Here is a 21,973-nt window from a genome sequence, read left to right as displayed (position 1 = left end):
GCATGAAATGGATTACTATCTATGAAGACTGGTGGTGGCCATTTGTATCAGGGATTTCTGCAGATGATACGTTGTGCATGCATATTTTGCATGGGAATCCCTCAAGTTGTAGTCATAAAACAGAGGGCATATGCTGGTCTCTGAACAAGGTGGATTTGAACAGCTGTCCAAGGGTGTGTCCTGTAAAACACCCTAGCATGAGCTGGTGTAATGTGCTGACACATTCCATTAGGCACCACTGCAAACAGATGCCATGACTGGAACTTTTCATTTTCAGAATTTACTGAGTGCACAAACAGATAGCATATTGAATAGCTGAGCATGTCATGCCAGGTTTCCATACATATACAAATTAAGAAATTCAAGACCCTAGTGACCTATATATAAATCCCATATATGTATATTTACTGTACCTAGCATGTAAAATATTTACTGCTTAATACATTAATCACAGATAATAGTAGTAACTTATATTGATATCTGTAGCATATGGAGTTAATAAACTGGAAAAATAGCTTTTTAATCATGATAGGGGAAATGCATACTGTACAGGCTTAGAAAGTCATTTTGAACATCGATCCTTTTTTAAAGTATTTCAATCAATGTATAGGAAATACTTGGTGAAAAAAAAACCCAGAAAAGGTAGTATGTCTTGTTCCTTTCTTTACGGTGCAACATGGATAGGATCCAAACTTGGTTCAGAATTACATGGAACAGTTGCATTTAGCTTTCTGTTACACATATAAAGGTCAGGTGCATGGCTACAGAGTCAATGAACATGCCTTGAAGGAGTGTAAAGAGCTGTCATATGAGTGTAATGCCACTCAGGCATACCAAAATAATATTGCTTTCCTTGTTGGTGGTTGGGGTTTTAGCACTGAATCCCAAAGCCACTTTCTCTCTTTCACTGCTTAGGATTGGGCCATACAGTAAATCTCAATCTTTCTTCCCTCCTCCTTACTAATGTGAAACTGTAAATCCTGCCTAAATGTCTGTCAGCACAGGAGAAACAATACTGTAATCATTTCAAAAGACTACATTATTTTCATACAGCTGCAATAATACATAGTAATATGTGTAACATTACAATAATCCTTCAGGTCTGATTCTCTACTCTTCTGCCTCAGCTTGATGCCATTGTGGCCATATATTGCACTTGGTGGCATCATATTGCCATCAAACTGCAGTGAAAAAAATTGTTACAACCTCAGTCAAAAGGGAAGTAATATAGGAAAATATAAATTAGAGGATAAAACAGAAGTCTAAAGAGATTATTTCAGCATACAGAAAGTCTGTTAAATTACACTCAGAAGTTTACCTGCAAACTTCATGGATCATGGAAACAAAAGGGGGAATTAATGTTAAACGAGATGAACTAATGTAACATCATTGACCAGGTGCTTTCTGAGGGTGGGATGATTTATGAAAGATTACCTTTTGAAAAGTAAGAGACATGTTCCTAAACTTTGAGCTTTAATTAACCTTTAGAGCCCACAGAAATAGAATCACCACAGCATTTTTCTAAACAAAAAATTGGGATCTCAAAGCACAACAAAGTCAGTCATTAATTTATTTGCTATCTATGTAGGCTACAGTTTACATCATTAGATTCTGACAAGTTTCTAAATGTAAGTGTATTAGGAAATTTATTATTTATGTTTATATTTCTTTCTAACTGCTTTATTTGTGTGTGTGTGTGTGTGTGTGTGTGTGTGTATTTGTATGTGTGTGTGTGCATCTCTCTCTCTTTCTCTCTGTATGACTGTGGCAATGTAAAATGAAATAGAGCCTTTTAAACTGAATGTGACAACCCCAGACCTACTAGGGTATGCCACAGTTTCACTAAGCTGCCACCAACCATTCCCTATAAGAAGTCACACAGACCAGGGATGGATTTTTAACTAACAAAGGAATAAGGTTTATTTAAATTACACACAGGGAAAATAAAATGATCAAGTGAATAAGATACAGTAACGTGGCTTAGTCTCAATCATACATACACCAGTTTGGTTCACACAGAACACCTTTCAAATAAAGCACAGACCCTGAACCTATCAGTTCTGGCTTCCCATACAGACACCTGAACCTATCAGGTAGGTACTGACTGACACACAGTAGTACCCTGTCTGACACACAGACTCCCACTCCAGCTTCTTCTCTCCAGCTTCTCTTCCCAGCTTCTTCTTCTTCAGCTTTCCACACAAACTCCACATATATATACAGTACAGCCCCTCCTCCTGATGTCCCGCCTTCCACTCCCCATAGGATGGAACTTTCCCTCCAAACCCATGACAGACAGGTAACATCAGTGCTATATGTAACACCTCCCCTCTTTATAAGTTGTTTTGTAGGGGGAAAGCTAAAGTGCTTTTCTCCAAAAAACAACCTGGTTCCAAAACATACATAAACAGTTATACATTAACATACAATACCATACTTACTCTAGGATAAACATATCAATTAGGCATTTAAACATTTACCATTTACAATACATCAAGTTACCTTTATTCATACAAACCAAGCATATTTAATAAACAAGTACATTTAACCTTTGATCACCAAAATATATACATAGTCCATGTTCCTTTCGCCGTCTTCATTCTTCGGGTCTTCTTGACAGGGCGTCAGCAACACAGTTCACTGACCCTCTGACCACCTTCACTTCAAAGTCATAGTCTTGCAGGTTTAAAGCCCACCTCATAAGTTTGCTATTGTGGGTTTTCATTGTCTTTAACCATTGCAGTGGTGAATGGTCAGTGCACAGAATAAAATGTCTTCCCCAGATGTAAGGCTTGGCCTTCTGGATCGCGTAGACTATGGCCAGGCACTCCTTTTCCACGGTTGCCAAATGTCTCTCACCTTTCTGGAGTTTCCTACTCAGGTAGGACACTGGATGCTGGTCACCATTCTCATCCTCCTGGCAAAGAACTGCTCCTACCCCGCTGTTAGACGCATCGGTGTAGATGATGAACTCCCGGTCGAAGTCTGGAGCACGCAGCACTGGATAGTTGATGAGGGCCTCCTTCAACCTCTGGAACGCCTCCTCACAGTCGCTGGTCCACGGGATGCGGTCATCAGTCTTCTTCCGCGTCAGATCGGTCAGCAGAGTCGCTATCTCGCTAAACCTCGGGATGAACTTTCTGTAGTAGCCCACTAACCCAAGAAATGATTTGACTTTTTTCTTGGTGTTGGGTCTAGGCCAATCACGAACTGCTTCTATCTTGGCCTCTAGGGGTTTGATCACTCCTCCCCCTACCATGTGACCCAAGTATTTTATTTCTGGGCTACCCAGCTGACACTTGCTCGCCTTTACTGTTAGCCCTGCTGCACTTAACCTCTGCAGCACTAACTCCAGGTGTTTCAGGTGATCTTCCCAGGTATTGCTGAAGATCCCTATGTCGTCAATGTAGGCCACAGTAAAGTCACTGAGCCCTGCTAAGGTCTGGTCCATCAGCCTTTGGAATGTGGCTGGTGCATTTCTGAGACCAAAACTCAGGACTCTAAACTCATAGAGACCAAAAGGGCTGCAAAAGGCGGTCTTTTCTTGATCCCTGGGATCAATCCTTAATTGCCAATATCCCTTTACCAGGTCCAATGATGAAATGAACCGACAACCCCCTATGGTTTCAATCAGGTTGTCTAGCCTGGGCATTGGGTAGGCATCAGGAGTGGTTACGCGGTTTAATTTCCTGTAATCTACACAAAACCTAATGCTCCCATCAGGCTTGTCCACTAGGACTATCGGAGAGGACCAAGGACTAGAAGAGGGGACGATTATATTCTCCCTAAGCATCTCGTCCAGCTCCTTCCGCACCTTGTCCCTATAGGGTCCCGTTACTCGGTATGGGGATACTGCCTGCGGGGGTGCATCCCCTGTGTGGATCCGATGCATCACTCCCTTCACTATCCCCGGCTTATTGGAAAACACCTTCTGATATTTGATGAGCAGCATTTTTAGTTCTTGCTGCTGGTCTTGGGTAAGTGCAGGACTGATCTTTACCTCATCTGGGTTGTATTTTACTTCCCCTCTACCCTCCCAGAAGGGTAATTCAGCTTCCTCACTCTCAGCTGCTTTTATCGCAAATAAAACCTTCTGTTCCCCTCTGTAGTAGGGTTTTAGGGCATTCACATGTACCACCCTCCTTGCTTGGTTCTCCTCCTGCTCTATAAGGTAGTTCAGATCTGACATCTTGGAAATGACCCTATATGGTCCTGCCCATTTGAGCTGCAGTTTGTTCTCTCTGCAGGGCCTAAGCCAAAGCACTTCCTCCCCTGGGTCAAAGTGCCTCTCCCTGGCTTTGTGGTCATACCAGGTTTTCTGTCTGACCTTCTGAGCTTGCAGGTTTTCTGCTGCTAGCTCTAGGTTTCTCTTTAGGTCATTCATCAAGGTGTCTATATAGGTCACAACGTCTTGTGGGTCATCCTGGGTGATCTGCTCCCAATTTTGTTTGATTAAATCGAGTGGCCCTTTCACCCTTCTCCCAAACAAAAGTTCAAACGGACTGAACCCGGTACTGGCTTGTGGCACTGATCGATAAGCAAACAAAAGGGATTGCAGCTTCTGGTCCCAATTGTTTGGATTCTCTGCCAAGTAAGCCCTAATCATGCGCATTAGAGTCCCATTGAACTTCTCAGTTAACCCATTACTTTCAGGGTGATAGGCAGTGGTTTCCTTGTGTTTGATTCCACAGATTTGCCATAACCGTTTCATGAGCTTCGATGTAAACGATGTGCCCAAATCTGTGATTATTTCTGAGGCAAATCCCATCCTGGACATATACCCCACCAAGGCATCTGCCACTGTGTTAGTTTCAATGTTAGTCAAGGGAATGGCTTCAGGGTACCTCGTGGCATGGTCCACAATGGTGAGAATGAACCTGTTCCCCCTCTTTGTGGCCTTGGGCAAAGGTCCCACAATATCCACCCCTATGCATTTGAACGGAGTGTCAATCACAGGCAAAGGGCACAACTTTGCTTTGGTCCTGTCACGGTTATTCCCCTGCCTCTGACACACATCACATTGCTTACAGAACTCCTTGATCTGCTTCCCTATTTCAGGCCAGTAAAAATTCTGGGTGATTCTCTGCTGTGTTTTGTTCACCCCTAAGTGCGCAGCAAACTTGTCAGAGTGCCCCCTTTGTAAGATCATGGGGCGATACTTTTCAGGTACCACTAGCTGACTCCTGATCCCATCTCCCCCTTTTGAGATATTCCTCAGGGTCTCTCTATATAAAATTCCCTTTTCCTCTCGAAATCTCACTGGGGTTTCAGGTGTTAGCTGGGCGTCTGTCACCTGTTCAAAACACTTTTGGAGAGTGGCATCTGCCTTTTGCTCTTGGCCAAATCTGCTGTCCGTGGTCAAGGTTTCCACCACAGCCTCGGAACTCCCCTCTGCTTCCGTCTCGGGCTCTCCAATACCCCCTTGAACTGTCCCCGTGGTAGCTTGTGAGCGTGTAATCACTAGCACCCGTTTCACATGTTCAGCCAGGTCATTTCCCATGAGCACGGCTGCTGGCAGAGTCGATGAAATCGCTAGCCGCCAAACTCCCCTCCAGCCTTGAAAGTTCACAGGTACCTCAGCTACTGGCAGCGAGATCACCTGTCCCTCAATCCCTGCCACCTTTAGGCTCTCATTCGGGATTATATATTCCCTAGGAATAATATCTGAATGGCACAGGGTCACCTGGGAACAAGTATCCCTTAGCCCCCTATACTGATGGTCAAGTATTCCTACGTCCACCCCTGCGGTTTCAAACAACTGTGAATCTGTTCTCACTAGCAAGCAGCGCTTGACCTCCACAAGAGGACCATTTTCCTCAGCCTGATCAGCAGATGTAACTGTTCCAGATTGAGTAGCCATGGCAACAGGCTCCCTCAGTGACAAGGAGCTTCGCTCTTTCTGGACACAGAACACAGCTTTTGGCCTGGTTCCACTCAAATCATGAGGCACATTTCCTTTTAGCTGCTTTAATTTCTCACACTCTGAGATTAGATGGCCCTTTCCTTGACAGAAATAACATTTTCTGCTGTATTTTGAGTCTTTCTCATCTTGTTTTGGTTTTCCCTCCAAAATCTGAGGTCTTGGTTTCGTGTCTGAGGGCTTCCCTTTACCATGGGCCCCTCCCACTTGCTGGTTTTTTCCTGGTCCCTGAGAGTACTTGCTGTAGGTTTCTTTGGGTTTACCTACAGATTTCCCCTCACCTAAGGGCTTTCTTATTTGGGAAATAAAATCTGCGATCTCGGCCGCCTCTGCCACAGATTTCGGTTTCCTTTCCCTCACCTGGAACTTCAGTTCCCCATGCAGGACTGAATAAAACTGTTCCAGCGCTATCAGGTCTTTGAGCTGCTGGTAGGTCTCTGTTCCCTCCTGAGATAGCCATTTCTCTAGCAGCCTCACCAGTTGGGCCCCCACTTGGGTAAAAGTCTGCTCTGGTTTCTTGGTGAGTGACCTGAATCTTTGCCTCAGCTGTTCCGCATTTATCCCATGTCTGGCAAACACCAGTTTTTTAAACTCTGCAAAATCTTTCATCAGTTCCTCTGGCATCTCTGCATAGACTTCTGCCAGGCTGCCACTGATTAAAGATCGCATGATGGTCATCTTCTCAGTTTCCCTTACTGAGAAGTCCACAAACGCTCTTTCCACGAGGGAAAAGAACACCTCAGGGCAATCCCCCTTGTGGTACACAGGGAATTTCTTCAGGTCAGTTTTAGACAATTGGCCCACCTCAGAATCTCTATTGTTATTATTGTTCTGGTTCATCATTTCCAATTTTCTTAACTCAAACGCCATCCTTTCTTTTTCCAGAGCAATTTTCTCTCTCTCCCTCGCCATTTCCATTCTCTCTCTCTCTAATCTTTCCTCCATTTCCAATTGCCTCTGTTTCTCTTCCCTGTCTATTTCCCTCATCCTCAGTTCATGCTGTTGGGCTAGGACCATTTTTCTGAGTTCTGGGTTCTGTTCTCCCGTGCTGTCATCCTGCACTGAGCCAAATTCGTCCTCAGAACCTTGGTCTACCTGGGGGTCTTTCACTTCACCCATTTCTGCCATTTGGCTTCGAGTCAAGGGCATAATCCCCCCCCCGAACAGGCTGCTTTCAAAAGTCAAGCCTCAAAATAAAGCGACCACTTTTTTTTTCTCTTTTGCCTCAGAAACAGCCTTCTATAGATTGCTGCTGTTCTTTCAGCACTAACTTGCAACTGTTGCCAGCCAGAGTCTACCCCCCTCTGCTAGGCCTCTCAGCAGACAAGCTAGATCACTGCTACTTCACTCAGCTTTGCCTCAGCCCTTTCCCGCCAAAACGGGTTGCCTCAGAGCTCCCTAATCTAGTCCCCAATCTGAGGTGGCACGTTCTTCCACTAGCGTACCTCCCTGTGAGGTAAGCCTAGAAGATTACCTACGCGCTCTCAGATTTTCCCTGACTAGACCCCCTCTTGCTCTGGGCACACTTGCCAAGGCTTTGCTGGACCACTGGACAACTGGACCAGTCGTATCCCACACGCTGGACACCAATCAATGTGACAACCCCAGACCTACTAGGGTATGCCACAGTTTCACTAAGCTGCCACCAACCATTCCCTATAAGAAGTCACACAGACCAGGGATGGATTTTTAACTAACAAAGGAATAAGGTTTATTTAAATTACACACAGGGAAAATAAAATGATCAAGTGAATAAGATACAGTAACGTGGCTTAGTCTCAATCATACATACACCAGTTTGGTTCACACAGAACACCTTTCAAATAAAGCACAGACCCTGAACCTATCAGTTCTGGCTTCCCATACAGACACCTGAACCTATCAGGTAGGTACTGACTGACACACAGTAGTACCCTGTCTGACACACAGACTCCCACTCCAGCTTCTTCTCTCCAGCTTCTCTTCCCAGCTTCTTCTTCTTCAGCTTTCCACACAAACTCCACATATATATACAGTACAGCCCCTCCTCCTGATGTCCCGCCTTCCACTCCCCATAGGATGGAACTTTCCCTCCAAACCCATGACAGACAGGTAACATCAGTGCTGTATGTAACACTGAACATCTTTCAAGGCCTGAGCATTTGTTTATACAGAAAGAAAGAAAGAAAGAAAGAAAGAAAGAAAGAAAGAAAGAAAGAAAGAAAGAAAGAAAGAAAGAACGAACGAACGAACGAACGAACGAACGAACGAACGAACGAATGAAATTCTATATGCTTCTTTGAATTTTCTTGTGCTCCATTCCTGAGCTGAGGAAGCAGTCATGATTACTGGTGCTGCTTCAGTGGTTGAAAAGGACTTCTGTAGGTGTGTGATACACATGATTTTAACTTTGTTTTAGCAATTCAAAGTAATGATTATGAACTATAAAGTTTTATACAGCTTGGGTCCAGGCTTCTTGAACTACTGAATCATGCCCATAATCCCTTCCCCCCTCATCTTTAAGTTCTTCAGGGGAAGGCCTTCTCTTAGTCCTGCCATCATCCCAGGTACATTTGGAAATGGCATGAGAAATGGCATCTTCAGAGAATTCTCCCAGCCTATGAAACTCCTTGCCTCAAAAGCTTAGGTTAGCTCTCTCCTTACAGTTCATCATCCAGCTTTTAACTTCTAAATGTCTTTGCAAGGTTGCAAATTGTTGAGTAGGGGAATGAACCTATTTTGATCAGCATGCCTTCATCAGGTACCTTAAATTCATTTTAACTTGTTTGACTAATGATGTTTTTAACACTCTTGTCATGTTAATGTCTTGATTTACTGTGATTTTAAAAACTGTATGTGTAGGTTTTAGTAGTTGAAATCAAACTTGTGGCCACTTTTTTTTTTTTTTTTTTTTGGCAGAAAAGTAGGAATATATAAAGTAAATAAAAAACTAGGAAGTGGAATTTTTTACACCAGAAAACAGTATCTGCAGCCTGCTTAAACTAGTAGTCCAATACTGGGCTAGATGGGCCAGAGTATCTTATGTTCCTGCACTAGCAAATCAAACCTGGGACATATATGTAAGAGCTGATGATACTCTTCAAAGATATTGGATTGGGTGAAATCTAGCACTGCACAGGTGTTTAGTTGAATTGGGACTGAATTTCCTCCACAGCCCAGAGACAGACACCAGAGGTGTCAGCCTATGCCTTATAGATTACAGCAAAGCCTTTGACTATGTAGATCACAAGAAACTTGTGGGTTGTTCTGAAAGAAATGTCTGTACCTCAGCACTTGATTATCCTGATGAGTAACTTGTGTTGTGGACAAGAAGCTACTGTTAGGAAAGAATATGGAGAGACAGAGTGGTTTCCTATAGGCAAAGGTGTCAGACAAGGGAGCTTTGCATCCCCTACTCTGTTCAATCTGTATGCGAAACATGTCATATAGAAAGCCCCACTAGATTCAGATGAGGGAGGAATGAAAATTGGTGGAAGAAACATATTATTCCTCCTTACATGTACACTGTCCAGCATGTGCACATGTGTTTAGGAGAGGACATGTCGCTGTGCCCAGTTTTCGCTTGGTGGATAGTCATGAGGAAATGTGGCTTAGTCTGAAATCGCTTTTCCACTCCTGATTTGGGGGAAATATCATTGTTCAGAAAATAAGAAGTACTTTTTAATCTGTTTACCTAAGTCTAGAAAAATGACAATCATACTTAAGAGCTTAGGTAAGATCTCAGAAGGACTCACCATCTAAAAATAGATTGTGATATATGTCTACTCCAAATGGCTTTTATGATGTCATGGAAACTTCACAAAGAATCATACTATTCACTGGGGAATTGACTCTTAACTTTAAAATGTCAAAGGTCAAGCAACACAGAGGCACTGAGCTTTGGGGATAAAAAATCCACAAAGATTTAAATTCACCAAGCAAATCATGAAGTGCAGGTTTCTAATTGTACACATTTTTCTTTTAATTGGTTAACATTTGTCACAGAATAAATTATAACATGAATCATGTCTGAGGGCTAGAACTGCTGATGTTTTTCGTCTACCTGTCTATGAAATGCATTATTTAATGGCACAGAGTCAAAACAGAGTAAAAAAAACGGAACATAAAAATACAAGGATCAGGTGCTTAAACAGATGTGAAAGGCAAAGAAGGGACATGAATACAAAATAGAAAGACAAGACAGAAAGATCACAAAGACAACGGAAGGGAAGGGAAAAGAAGGGGAAAATTGTATAGCATAAGGACAAAGTAATGGAAAGCCTTGATCTATGAAGACAGATTTGGAGAAAAGGCAGGCTTCTGAGCCAAAGGCCAGGAGAAAGAATATTTCAGTGTCAGCAGTCTGCACTGACTAGTGTCACAGAATGAGACAAAAAGAAGAAAGTAATCAATGGGCAAAATCCTGTTGCATACATTTATGTCAGTGTAAACTGAATCAGGAAAGGAAATGTTTAATTTGAAATAATTGAAAAATTCCTCCCAACCCACATCAGGTTCAAGGTTCGCTGGGGTGCTTTTTTGCCTTTGGGTGAGCCTCAGAACAAGGTGCGGAGATGCTTTAATCATAAAAAATAGCCACTGGATTGCCTCTGCTGGGATTGGCAATCCGGCAACAATTTATAAATAGGCTTCTCCCCATCTCAAGTCTCCTAAAGGATTCTCCAGGGAAAAGGCAGCCTAGGGAGCCTCAGAATCTGAAGAAGGGAGATAGGAAGTTTTCAATTCATTTAAATTAAGTATTTCCTTTCCTGATCCAAGCTACACCAGTGTAAATTTATAGAAACAGAATTTTGCCCAGTACAAGGTGTAGAAAAATAAGACAGATATTTCAGACATTGTGTTAAAAAAGCATTATGATTCTTGTGAGATAGCTAGACCCAGAGATTGTTGTTATTATGTGCCATTAAATAACTATAGTTTATGGCAATCTTTACAAGGTGTTCAAGGTTATGTGAGTTGTTCAAATAATACTTTGTTACTGGCTATGCCCCAATGAATTTTCATGGCCAAACAAGGATTTGCATCTAAAGTATCCTGAGTCTTCAGGCTTGTTCTCAAAGATACTTGCCTGAATGCATTCGGCCATGTTTGGCTGACTTCACACCTGTGGGTGTTGGCACCTCGAGAAGCCCAGAAAACAACCATTAGAAACTGGGCTTTCTCAGCAGTGGCACCTTCTTTGTGTAATGCTCTCCTGCAGAAGTTACAACAAGCATCCTTCCTTGGTGTATTTAAGAAGCTCTTAAAATCTGAGCTGTTCAGAGAAGCTTTTGAGAAGGTTATCCCCAAGTAGCTGGTGCAGTGGATAAAGGAGAAGGGAATATCATAGTCTATGATTTGAAATGGTTATTGTGCCTATCTTGCGTTTTTTTCTGTTTGTAGTACTGACTAGTGTTTGTAGTAATTATATAATTTATGTTTATATTTTTTTGTTCCACAATGTCCAGAGTAGCAATTGGCTACATGGGCAGTATATAAATTGAATGAACAAATGAATGATGAATGAATGAATGAATAAGTTAATTAATTTATTAATTGCTGTTTGGATCGCTGTTGGTACAGTATGGTGCAACAGTTCCAGCATCTACTGTAATTCTACTTAGAGTGATCCATCCTGCCCTTTTAAGACCTGCCTCACTCCTTCCTGGCATAGTGCTAGGGGCTTCTGTTTTAAATATGATTCAGCATGCTTCTAATTAGCCCATTGTGGATAGCTACTATGCACCCGAATGGAGATGTGGGCAGGATTAACTGAGGAGACAACCTTGAGACATATTAGATAGGCTGTGTCATTAAAAGGGAGGACTGAGAAATCCCTTCCTCTATTTTCATCTTTTAAATACTGTATATGTTTCTCTAACTGATGTAGCAATATTCTAATACCATGTTAGTTTGATGCATCGCTCTTTCAATATGCCACTTACTTTATTTAACAACAACAACAACAAAAGATAAAGTAACCACTGACAACAGAACAACAGTCATGGGAAGAGATGGTAAAAAAGGCTGGTCAACTTTGTGGTACAGCCTGAGCAGATCGTGGCTGAGGAGAAAGGCAGGAAAATGGGGATTATGTCCCTTCCATCTACCCAATGTTTACCCCAACATTTTCCCCTTGCACTGCCACTTTCCTCCCTTTTGCCTCATTACTCATTACTCAGTAAATCGGCTATCTAAAGACCTGCATGGACCCTTTTCATGGGAGAATATCTAAATATCGCCTGTGAAAATATTGAAAATATCTCCTGTGTGAATGAAAGGATCTCTCAGATTGCACTGAAGATAAGAGCCTTTTAAACGTGAACCAAATTGCTCCAAATTTCTCCATCTGGATAGGCCCTTAGTCTGACAGCCTATGCAGTAACCAAATTAGCTCTGGGAGAAGGAGGAGGGGGAGTCTTCAATGCTTATGCAATAAAATAGTACCTTGAAGCCTCAATAAAAGGCCAGTTGACCCCTTAATTGAGTTTATAAAATATATTTTCACCTACGGTAGTTCATATTTATGACATGACTGCTATTTAGAGGTGTATTGTATTACTGGAAAAATATCTACATTAATCTGAAATTTATACTGGATTGTAATCAAGTGCCATATAATAAATCATTTGTTTTGCTTCATGTAAAAACCTGTAATAGCTGTGCATTTAATGTTTCTGAGTAATTAACCCTTTAAAACAAGAAATGCAGATAGCAAATGTCTCATTTACAGAAGTGGTAAAATATTTTTTACATTTATTAGTGAAACTGAATGTCTATTGATAATCAATTTAAATGGGTTCAAAATCAATAGGTAATTTGAAGTAATAAGCATACATATTTAGAGTGTGCCTGACAACTATATAATGTTTCTATTTGCATTTATCGGTTGAATGTATTTCAATAAGTATAATGTGCTGGAGAAGACAAAAGGAAATATACCATTATGGTACTATTATTAATAAATCTGAACAAATGTTCTACTTTGATAAATAATATACTGAGTGAGAGATATTGACCACACTGAGCAGTCATTTAGTCTGAAAAATTATGATTGGGTTGTATCCTATGGTATTCCTTCTGCATACCAAAAATGTTCATGGAAATGCTGTCTTCCACTTCATGCTCAACCATTGCATAAAGGAATATAAATTATATGTAAATTTGTGTAAAGATCTGGAGAAACAAGGTCTTGCACCATTTTTTGCCCAAGAAGAATGATTAGAGCAGCTAGAGAAACTGCTGGCCACTATTCCACTATGTAAATTCTTGTACAAGTACTTAGTGAAGCATTTGCTGAACAGCACTAGGGGCTATTTTATTTCTATTGCATTTATTCATCCAGATATTTATACCCTTCTCTTAAATCTAAAAGCATTCAGAAACAGCTTACAATGCTACTAAAGTGGAACAAGTGCAATTATTTCATATAACAAGCTGTAGAAGAAAAATATCAGCCATCGACAACAGGAATTCCTTAAAAGCAAACAAACAAATAAAAATCAATTATAAAAAGCCTTCCAAACTAATAAGGTCTTCAAAGCATATCTGAAATTGGGAGAGGGGAGGGAAGATGTGGAGGCTACAAATGTGGAGGAGGCTAACCACTGATAGGGTTCTGTCACTAGTCTCTTGCAGCTGGGTCTTGATTAACAGAAGGTCTGAATTCAGGCCAACTAGCACTAAAGCTCAGGTAGGATCATATCAGTGAAGGTGGACATGAGATAATGTAGTCCCACACTGGACTTCTAAGCTTGGCCCTCCAGATGTTGCTTAGCCGTACCTCTTATCATTACTGTCCACTGGAAGTATTGGCTGAGGCTGACATGAGTTGAAGCCAAACAACATATCAAGGTCCACAAATTTCCCACTCCTACTTTAGGACTCTAAAGAGAATGTCAGCACTTTTAAACTGAGACCTGGGCCATATTGGTTGATCTGAAGATCTGAGGTCATGCTGGATTACAAATGACTTCCCGTGTACTTTGTCACTTTATATGAGACAACTTATGGCCAAATTTTTGCAGCATCAGAATATGGGAATGGCATATAATTATGAAAGGATGAATCTTAAAAATAAGAAACAAAGCCTTATACCAAGTTCATCTGGCATCGTGTTTTCTAGTGGTGGCCCTCCATAGTTTTCAGAATTCCCCTCCTTCCACCCCCAGCTATTCCCTGAGATGCCAGAGAAAGAATCTGTAACTTTCTACCACGTGTTGTATCCCATAGCTAAGATGATTCACAAGCATTTCCTCCCCCCAAGCTCGTTGGTGTTGCTGCACTGAATTCCTCGAAGCATCCATCTCCACTACTCCCAGTTCAAGAATCTAACCCACTTCACTTTCATTCAGCAGAAGGTGATGGGACCAAGGAAATCCTGCATTATTTTCAAACGCTACTTATCTGTCTCTTAAGACTAACTGCCCCATATTCAAGCTATCCAACAGTAACCCCTTTCCACATCAGCCTTGAAAGTTTCCATTTGCATTATTTTTCCTTATTTTCAGCCACTTAAAATGCATTTTGCTATACTTATTTTTTCCTACGAATATATCCTTCAGTTTGTCTTTTATTATTCTACAGTATAAATAGCCTAGTCAATTATGACAATTTAGATATGCAAAAGCTTGTCCTTGGTGGTCTTCATTCCCTTCCTTGACCCACAATTAATAAATTCTAAAACAATTCAGTATCTCAGTAATCCCACCAAAAACCCTGTCTAAATTTAAATCTCTTAATATTTTCAGGTGTATTACTTCATTTGCAATAATATTTGCCTAACCAAAAATGTAGCTATGCCTGAGAAGAAACACTACTGTCTAAGTCCAATAAATAATCCTAAGAACATTTTAGCCATATATTTGACTTTTGAAAGATAATGGGCTGCTCCTAAAGGTCTAAAGTTCCTTGTACATCATTTCAAAGTAGTTTCATAACACATTTTTACAATGATAACAATGATGATGATGATGATGGTGATGATAATAATAAAAATAAATAAATAAATAAATAAATAAATAAATAAATAAATAAATAAATAAATAAAGTATCATCAAGTCAGTTCTGACATATGCAAACATTTTCAGGATTTTCCAGGTAGAAAATACTCAGAAGTGGCTTACTATTTCCTTCTTCTGCGATAGCTCTGGGACTGTGCAGGCTGCCCATAACTGTACAGGCTGGTTCTACTAACAAGAGGCACAGTGGGGAATCAAACTCCCAACCTCTGGCTACATAGCCAGATACCAAAACCTCTGAGCTATCCAGGCAGCACATAAACCGTTTACACATGTAGCTGGGGGGGGAGGAGAATAAAAGATTCCAGACATACATGGTAGAACTGCTTTTCCAGGTCTCCTTATTGCTATTTCTTGCCATATGTCTCCATCATCTCGGTCTTCAGACAGCCAGCAGTTGACAGGTAAACGTATTTCTTGCTCTGATGGTAAGATCATTCTTTGAAGTCTAATCTCTTTAAGGTACCAGCTGGGGTCTGGTCCACTGTTGTCATGGCCAATCCGTATTTTATACAGCTCCCCAACATCTTTCAGATTGATCTGCAAAAGATTCAAATAGGTAGTGAAAACTCTTAGTGTAGTTTACTAGTCATTCAAATAACCTGAAATTATTACACATTTCCAAAGAGCTACACTTACAGTATCCTTTCTGCCAGGGTTCAATAAGTCCACTATTCGTTACATATATTAGTCACTTTACAAAATACATGTTTTGTGTAATATAAAAAAATAAAGTATAAAACAAAACTGAGCCAGTAAAAATTATAACAATGAAATCCACATCCAGTATAAAAATGATCTTGCAGAATCATTTAATTAATTAATTGTTATAAATTTTTCTTGAATTTGTTATCCTTTATGTTGTAAGCCGCCTAGAGTGGTCGAAATGACTAGATAGGTGGGGTATAAATATAACAAACAAACAAACAAATAAATAAATAAAGGTAAGCATCAGCACCAGTAAATCAACCATGTAAATTAGTTAAAAACAGAACAATGGCAGCTAAAATTATTCACTAACATCAGTAAACACCAAAAATATAATGGTGTTAATATTGTATTTTAAGGGGCTGAAAGAAAGCTGTGGATTTCCTGCTTTTCCAGAAGGTTGGATTTGATGACCCTGAGCTCCCTCTCCAACTCTATAATATGTTTCTATGATTCCATGAAAAACAATCTCTTTACTTGGGATAAGAAAGATATTGCAATATGTACAAAATAAGCCTTTCCCTCTAGAGCAGTGATGTCGAACTGTGGCCCTCCAGATGTTCTTGGCCTTCAACTCCCAGAAATCCTGGCCAGCAGAGGTGGTGGTGAAGGCTTCTGGGAGTTGTAGTCCAAGAATATCTGGAGGGCCACAGTTCGACACCACTGCTCTAGAGCATTCTACAGACTGCTTAAAGGTCTCCTCTCTTTTGGTCACCAGGGATATTTCCAACTGAGGTGGCATTTGGAGGAGAGTATCTGATTATCATCTTAGAGCACAGTTAGATACTTATGGGAACAGAATGTCCCAGTAAGAACTAAGTCCTGAACCCTTGGTCCCTAATTTGTGTACCTACTAGGCCTCAGCTTTAGATCTCCTTTTCATACCAGGGCTAGGAATGATGTGGCCTGTAAAACTAGATATGACCTGAGGATCCTCATAACTGAATCAGAAAAAAGGTCTTAGAAACTGCCCGGTCCTGTTTCAAACAAAAGTTGAAATGCCAATTTATCCATAACAGGGACATACTACCCAGCTCACACCAGATCTAGTTTCACACAACAGTTAAATTTTCCTCCACTTAATTTTGCAAGCTATGAAACTGGAGAGAGTGCATATTCATGAACTTAGTTAACTTAAACAGGGACGAGGTGATAACTCCACTTATAAGACATAAGACATAAGAAATTTATTTGTCATTGCGCTCACAAGTGGGTGCAACGAAATGAGGTGCTCTTCCCCAAGGTAAAACTGGACAACACTACAAAAAAAAAAGTTAAAATATACACAACTTTCACCATCCAAATATAGATGCCCCGTTTTCTCTCAGCAATTAAAATCCACCAAAAACCTATGGCCCCGCATTTAAACTCAATACTGCACTTGGGTAAAAACTGTTCTTGAATCTGCTTGTCCTTGCTTTCAAAACCCTGAATCTCCTTCCTGATGGTAATAGTTTAAAGAGCTGATATCCCGGATGAGAGGAGTCTTTCAGTATGTTAGATATCTTCCTCTTACATCTGTTCTTATACAATTCTTCCAAAGAGGGGAGTGAACAGCCAATGATGTTTTGGGCCGTCTTAATCACCCTTTGAATTGCCTTTTTCTCTGCCACTGTGCAGCTCGTGAACCATACACAGAGACAGTAGGATAATATGCTCTCAATCGAACTCCGATAGAAGGTGATTAACAAACTCTCAGTCAATTGTTGCTTTCTAAGAATCCTTAGAAAATACAACCGTTGTTGTGCCTTCCTGATTAACGCAGCGGTGTTTGCACTCCAAGTCAGGTCATTTGTTATGATAGTCCCAAGAAACTTACATTCAACCACCTGTTCCACACAAACTCCATCTATATACAGTGGCTGAATGTCTGCTCTTTTTTTCCTATAGTCCACTATGAATTCCTTGGTTTTTTGGATGTTAAATAAAAGATTGTGTTTTTTGCACCAGCGGGATAGCTGTAATACCTCGTCCCGATACGCAGACTCATCATCCCCAGAGATAAGTCCTACTAGTGTAGTATCGTCTGCAAATTTGATAATCCTATTACTGGGATGGTTATTGGTGCAATCCGATGAATAAATGGAGAACAGTAGTGGACTAAGGACACAGCCTTGTGGAGTGCCAGTGCTGAGTATCTTGTCAGTAGAGATGTAGTCATTCAGTTTAACCCTTTGTGGACGATTTGTTAAAAAATCCAAAATCCACAGACAGATAGAATCTGGAAAATCAAGATCTTTAAGTTTGTCTATTAATCTGTGGGGTATAATGGTGTTAAAAGCAGAGCTAAAGTCCGCGAACAGCATTCTTACATAATTCCCTTGTGTTTCCAAGTGGGATAAAGCCATATAAAGCACAGTATTGATCGCATCCTCGGTTGATCTATTTTCTTTATAAGCAAACTGAAGCCCATCAAAGGGATGAGGAAGGCAGGAGATAATATATTTCCGAACTAACTGCTCAAAGCACTTCATTAAGATTGAAGTTAGTGCCACCGGCCTGTAGTCATTCGGACTGTTTGTAGGCAACTTTTTAGGCAGTGGAACGATGACGGAAGCCTTGAGACAGACGGGAACTGCGCATAGTGTCAGGGATCTATTAAAAATTACAGTCCATATCCCGGCTAGCTGATCAGCACAGTCTTTTACCACCCGACCAGGAATTAAGTCGGGTCCAGCTGCTTTTCTGGAGTTAACCACTTTCATAGTCTGTCTCACATCCTGCTCATTCACAATGAAGGGGGGACTCTGCTGAGTAAATGATGGCAAACGAACAGTTTCAGTTTGATCGATCTCGAATCGAGCAAAAAAGTTGTTCAACTCCTCAGCCACCTCCACACCTCCGCCTGAGGAAACCTTTTTTGCTTTGTAGTTTGTTATCCGCAGTAACATCACATCACATTGCCTAATATTACTGATTCTGAGTATAGAAGGGGACAAATAATAAAATGGTGATTTGTTTTGATCTGTTATTTATCAAGGTTAATGGATCAATGAATACGAATACTGTATATGAATATTCTTCGATGAATCAATGAATCAATTCATTGATTTGTCTGCATTTTAAATGGCTATAACACTGGGCCCCAACTACTTAGAGACACCAAATTTGCAGAGAAGCTCCCCCAGATGCTTTTCTACAACTCCTGAAAGTTTGGTGAACATTGGATCACAAACCCCCAAATTATATAGTCACAAGGAGGACAACCCCGGGAAAGCTCCTCCAGGTACTTAGAGAGTCCAGAATCGCAACAGAGCTTCCTATGTCTTTCCCCAACATACCTGCCAATGTTGGTGAAGATTGAATATTCAACATCCGAGTTATTCAACCACAAATTTGGTCACCCCAGGAGAGTTTACCACACAGCACAGAAGCCCATTTTGCCTACCGGCCGCTGATCAACTAATCAGAATTTTTTTGTGAATTTCGTTGTATGGTATACTGTGTATATACTTACAATGACAATAAATTATATTATTATTATATTATTATAGGCAGCCACCCCAACAGCCTACCCCCATGCCCCCTTCCTTTCCCTACCTTAGCCCCCACCCCACTCCCACTGACCCCCCCTTACCTTAATAGCTGCTTCCGAGGTCTCCATCAGGCCTTCGCAGCCACGGCATGTAAAAAGGGAGACTGGCTGCCCTTTGCAAAGATGGCAGCTGCGGCTTCATTTAGGGTAGGGAAGCTGTAGCTGCCATCTTTGCAAAGGGCAGCCCGGATTCCCTTAAGACAGGCTAAGGGAATCTAGGCTGCCCTTTGCAAAGATGGCAGCTCCAGCTTCCCTACCCTAAATAAAGCTGCAGTTGCCATCTTTGCAAAGGACAGCCAATCTCCATTTTTACAGGCATGGCTCCAAGGCCAGAAGGCCTTGGCATCAGTGATTAAGGTAAGAGGGTGCTGGTGGGGGTGGGTGGGGCCTAAGGTGGTTGTTTGTTTTTGTTTTTTTAATACGAAGGACGAATAAAAATGGGTAAATATCCATCCCTTCATATTCATGGGGATCTCTGGAACCCACAAATACAGATTGATGAATATTTAATGAATTGGCTATATTAGTTGGAAAAAGCGATCCATTTTTATATTCATCCCCACCTCTAATCCTGAGTCCACTCCTTTCCAGAAAATGTAAAACTGATAACTAGTAGTATTGGTCCCTGTTTCTGCCCTCATCCAGATTTGCTTTTAGGCCAACATGATTGTAGTGATGACAGGAAGCAGTGTTTCTTGCCTTGGGTATGAGGTTTTCAGTTGCATCAGCAGTAGTGAGCTAGAGTTCACAAAAGGGGCTAACAATTGAAGCTTGTTTGCAAGGTGTTACAGGGCCTTTTTTTGCTGCAATAGACTTAACATGGCTACATCCTTGGAAATGTTGGGAAGGAAGGAACTTTTAAGAAAAACAATGCTCAGCATCTGCAGGAAGTGTGACCACTCTCATTGATGTTAGGACCGTGAGAAGAGCCAATGACTACAGCAAAAGCTAATTAGGGAGTAATAGTTTCCGAAAAAAATTCATTCTACCCTGCCCCTAAACTTGAGCTTAAAAGATTATCCTAAAAACTTTCACCACAGCTTTAGTCCTGACATCATTATGATGGAACGTCATTATATGTGCTAATTTAGAGACCTTTTGGTCAGGGTTGGCTGCAGTCGTTTGATTTTCTGAGGTGCAGTGACAACATTGTGATGCTGAATTGTCCGCTTAAGTGCAGTAACAGTAGGCTGAATCAGACCAAAATATTTGGCTGGCTGCAGCAGAGGTGGTGCCCACCAATATGTCACATAAAACCCTACTAAACAGCATAGTATTTTTCAATACATGTGAGACATGTTTAATGACCCAGGATGCATCATGTGGCATATGTTCACTTCACCTTACAATATATTGGGGGGGAAAGATTAAAAGGACCATCGGTGCCACCACGACAACATGGCTGAGGCAGCTGCCTCCCTCTATACAGCAGTAAGGCCAGCCTTGAGCAGATCTGATAAAATAAAAATGGCCCTTTACATGATATACAACTGTCATGAAAATTCAGTCAGAAGATGCAATCATATTCCTTAGAATTTGATATATTAATAGAGGACGTCTGCTTGTGGGTCACAAAGCAAATGTTTTCAGACAAATATCAGTAATGTTCTAAAAATGTTTCTAAAACATTTTTTTAAAAAAAACAAGCAACCATTATATTAGTATCACATAAGCTGTGAGCCAGCATTCCACTGATCGCTCTGTCTCATTATACATGCATGGCGAAGGGCCTATCTATATCTTACAAATAACTGGTCACTACAGGAGGGAATTCCTTAAAGGCTGATTGTATCTGAGTGTCACAGTGGGAAATCTCCCATAATTTGCAAAGGAAGGCCAAAGAATTTGCTTCTTTCCCTGTTTGGCCTTCAGGAAAGAAGCAAATTTTTTCCCAAATGGGTCTGATTTCTCAAATATGAAAATCGGCAGCTTTAGTTATGGGTTACCTGTAATATATAGTTTGGCCCTAGAAAAATACCGATTTCCTGCTTCCCTTGGGAAACTGACTTTCAGTGACCCCCCTACTTTATTGCATGGGGGAATCCAGTCTGCCTGTCAGAAAATCAGTTTCTGATTTCATTCAGTGTGATGTTATACTCAGAAATTATTCTCATGTATTAGGAAAACATTCATCCTCAGATGCTAAGCTCCTTATCCAGCCAATGTAAATGATATGTAGGAGAAATTCCGATACTTCCATCTGTCAATACAGAAAAGCCTCTGTATTAAAACACACAAAGAAAGCAGCCTAGCACTACATGATTCCTGCTAGTTGTCTATACTGACCAACTGGTTCTTAATCTTCAACTGATCTAAGCTTCCATAGGTATTTAGTAATAACAAGGTATCATTTGGCTATCATCTGAACATCCTCCCACAGAGCTTGTAAAACACAACATTCTTTATCTTAAATAATTCACCTGCTGTTTCAGTTCTCAAACTGTCTCCTGCACAGATTGCCAACTGTGCTGATATGTGCCAAGTTACATGATGAGTTCTGAAGGGGCTGACAGCTTAAACCTATGCAGCCACTGCTTATGCAAGGCATTCTGTCAGTATTTACCAACCTTAAGAACATTACTGTCAATGGAGTAGAGCAATGAGAGGAACCCTTTCTCTCTCTCTCTTTACATTTTCACAGTTGCAAGCAATAAGTATATTTACCTATCCACCACTGTCAACATTTCTTACATATTAAAAAAAAAGACTTTCTAACATATCAACAGCACCAATAAGTCTATAGAATTCCCTGCCATTCCTCTCCTTCAATTATTATATAAGGGAGATCCATATTACATTGTAAAAATATGT

At 40.9% G+C, this 21,973-nt stretch overlaps 2 protein-coding genes across 7 annotated transcripts in view; both read right to left on the bottom strand.

The window, feature by feature from the left end:
- Positions 1–21,973, bottom strand: part of RP1 (RP1 axonemal microtubule associated) — a 276,632-nt gene that overhangs the window by 107,942 nt on the left and 146,717 nt on the right. For all 5 annotated transcript variants that reach the window (XM_072998928.2, XM_072998925.2, XM_078393749.1 and 2 more), the window contains one exon: positions 15,234–15,459. In XM_072998928.2, coding sequence (XP_072855029.2) covers positions 15,234–15,459 — 226 coding nt within the window. The remainder of the gene's footprint in view (positions 1–15,233; positions 15,460–21,973) is intronic.
- The window catches only part of LOC144589330 (uncharacterized), a 146,300-nt gene continuing 126,519 nt past the window's right edge, over positions 2,193–21,973 (bottom strand). The window contains exon 2 of one of the 2 annotated variants that reach the window (XM_078393750.1): positions 2,193–7,530. In XM_078393750.1, coding sequence (XP_078249876.1) covers positions 2,597–7,069 — 4,473 coding nt within the window. In that variant the 5' untranslated portion in view covers positions 7,070–7,530 and the 3' untranslated portion in view covers positions 2,193–2,596. The remainder of the gene's footprint in view (positions 7,531–21,973) is intronic. The other variant, XR_013545395.1, reaches the window with a different exon arrangement.

The sequence above is a fragment of the Pogona vitticeps genome, chromosome 4 (assembly GCF_051106095.1).
Source record: "Pogona vitticeps strain Pit_001003342236 chromosome 4, PviZW2.1, whole genome shotgun sequence".
Taxonomy (NCBI): Eukaryota; Metazoa; Chordata; class Lepidosauria; order Squamata; family Agamidae; genus Pogona; species Pogona vitticeps.
Note: the sequence above shows the minus strand (reverse complement) of the source record. Positions and strands in the feature narration are given on the sequence as shown.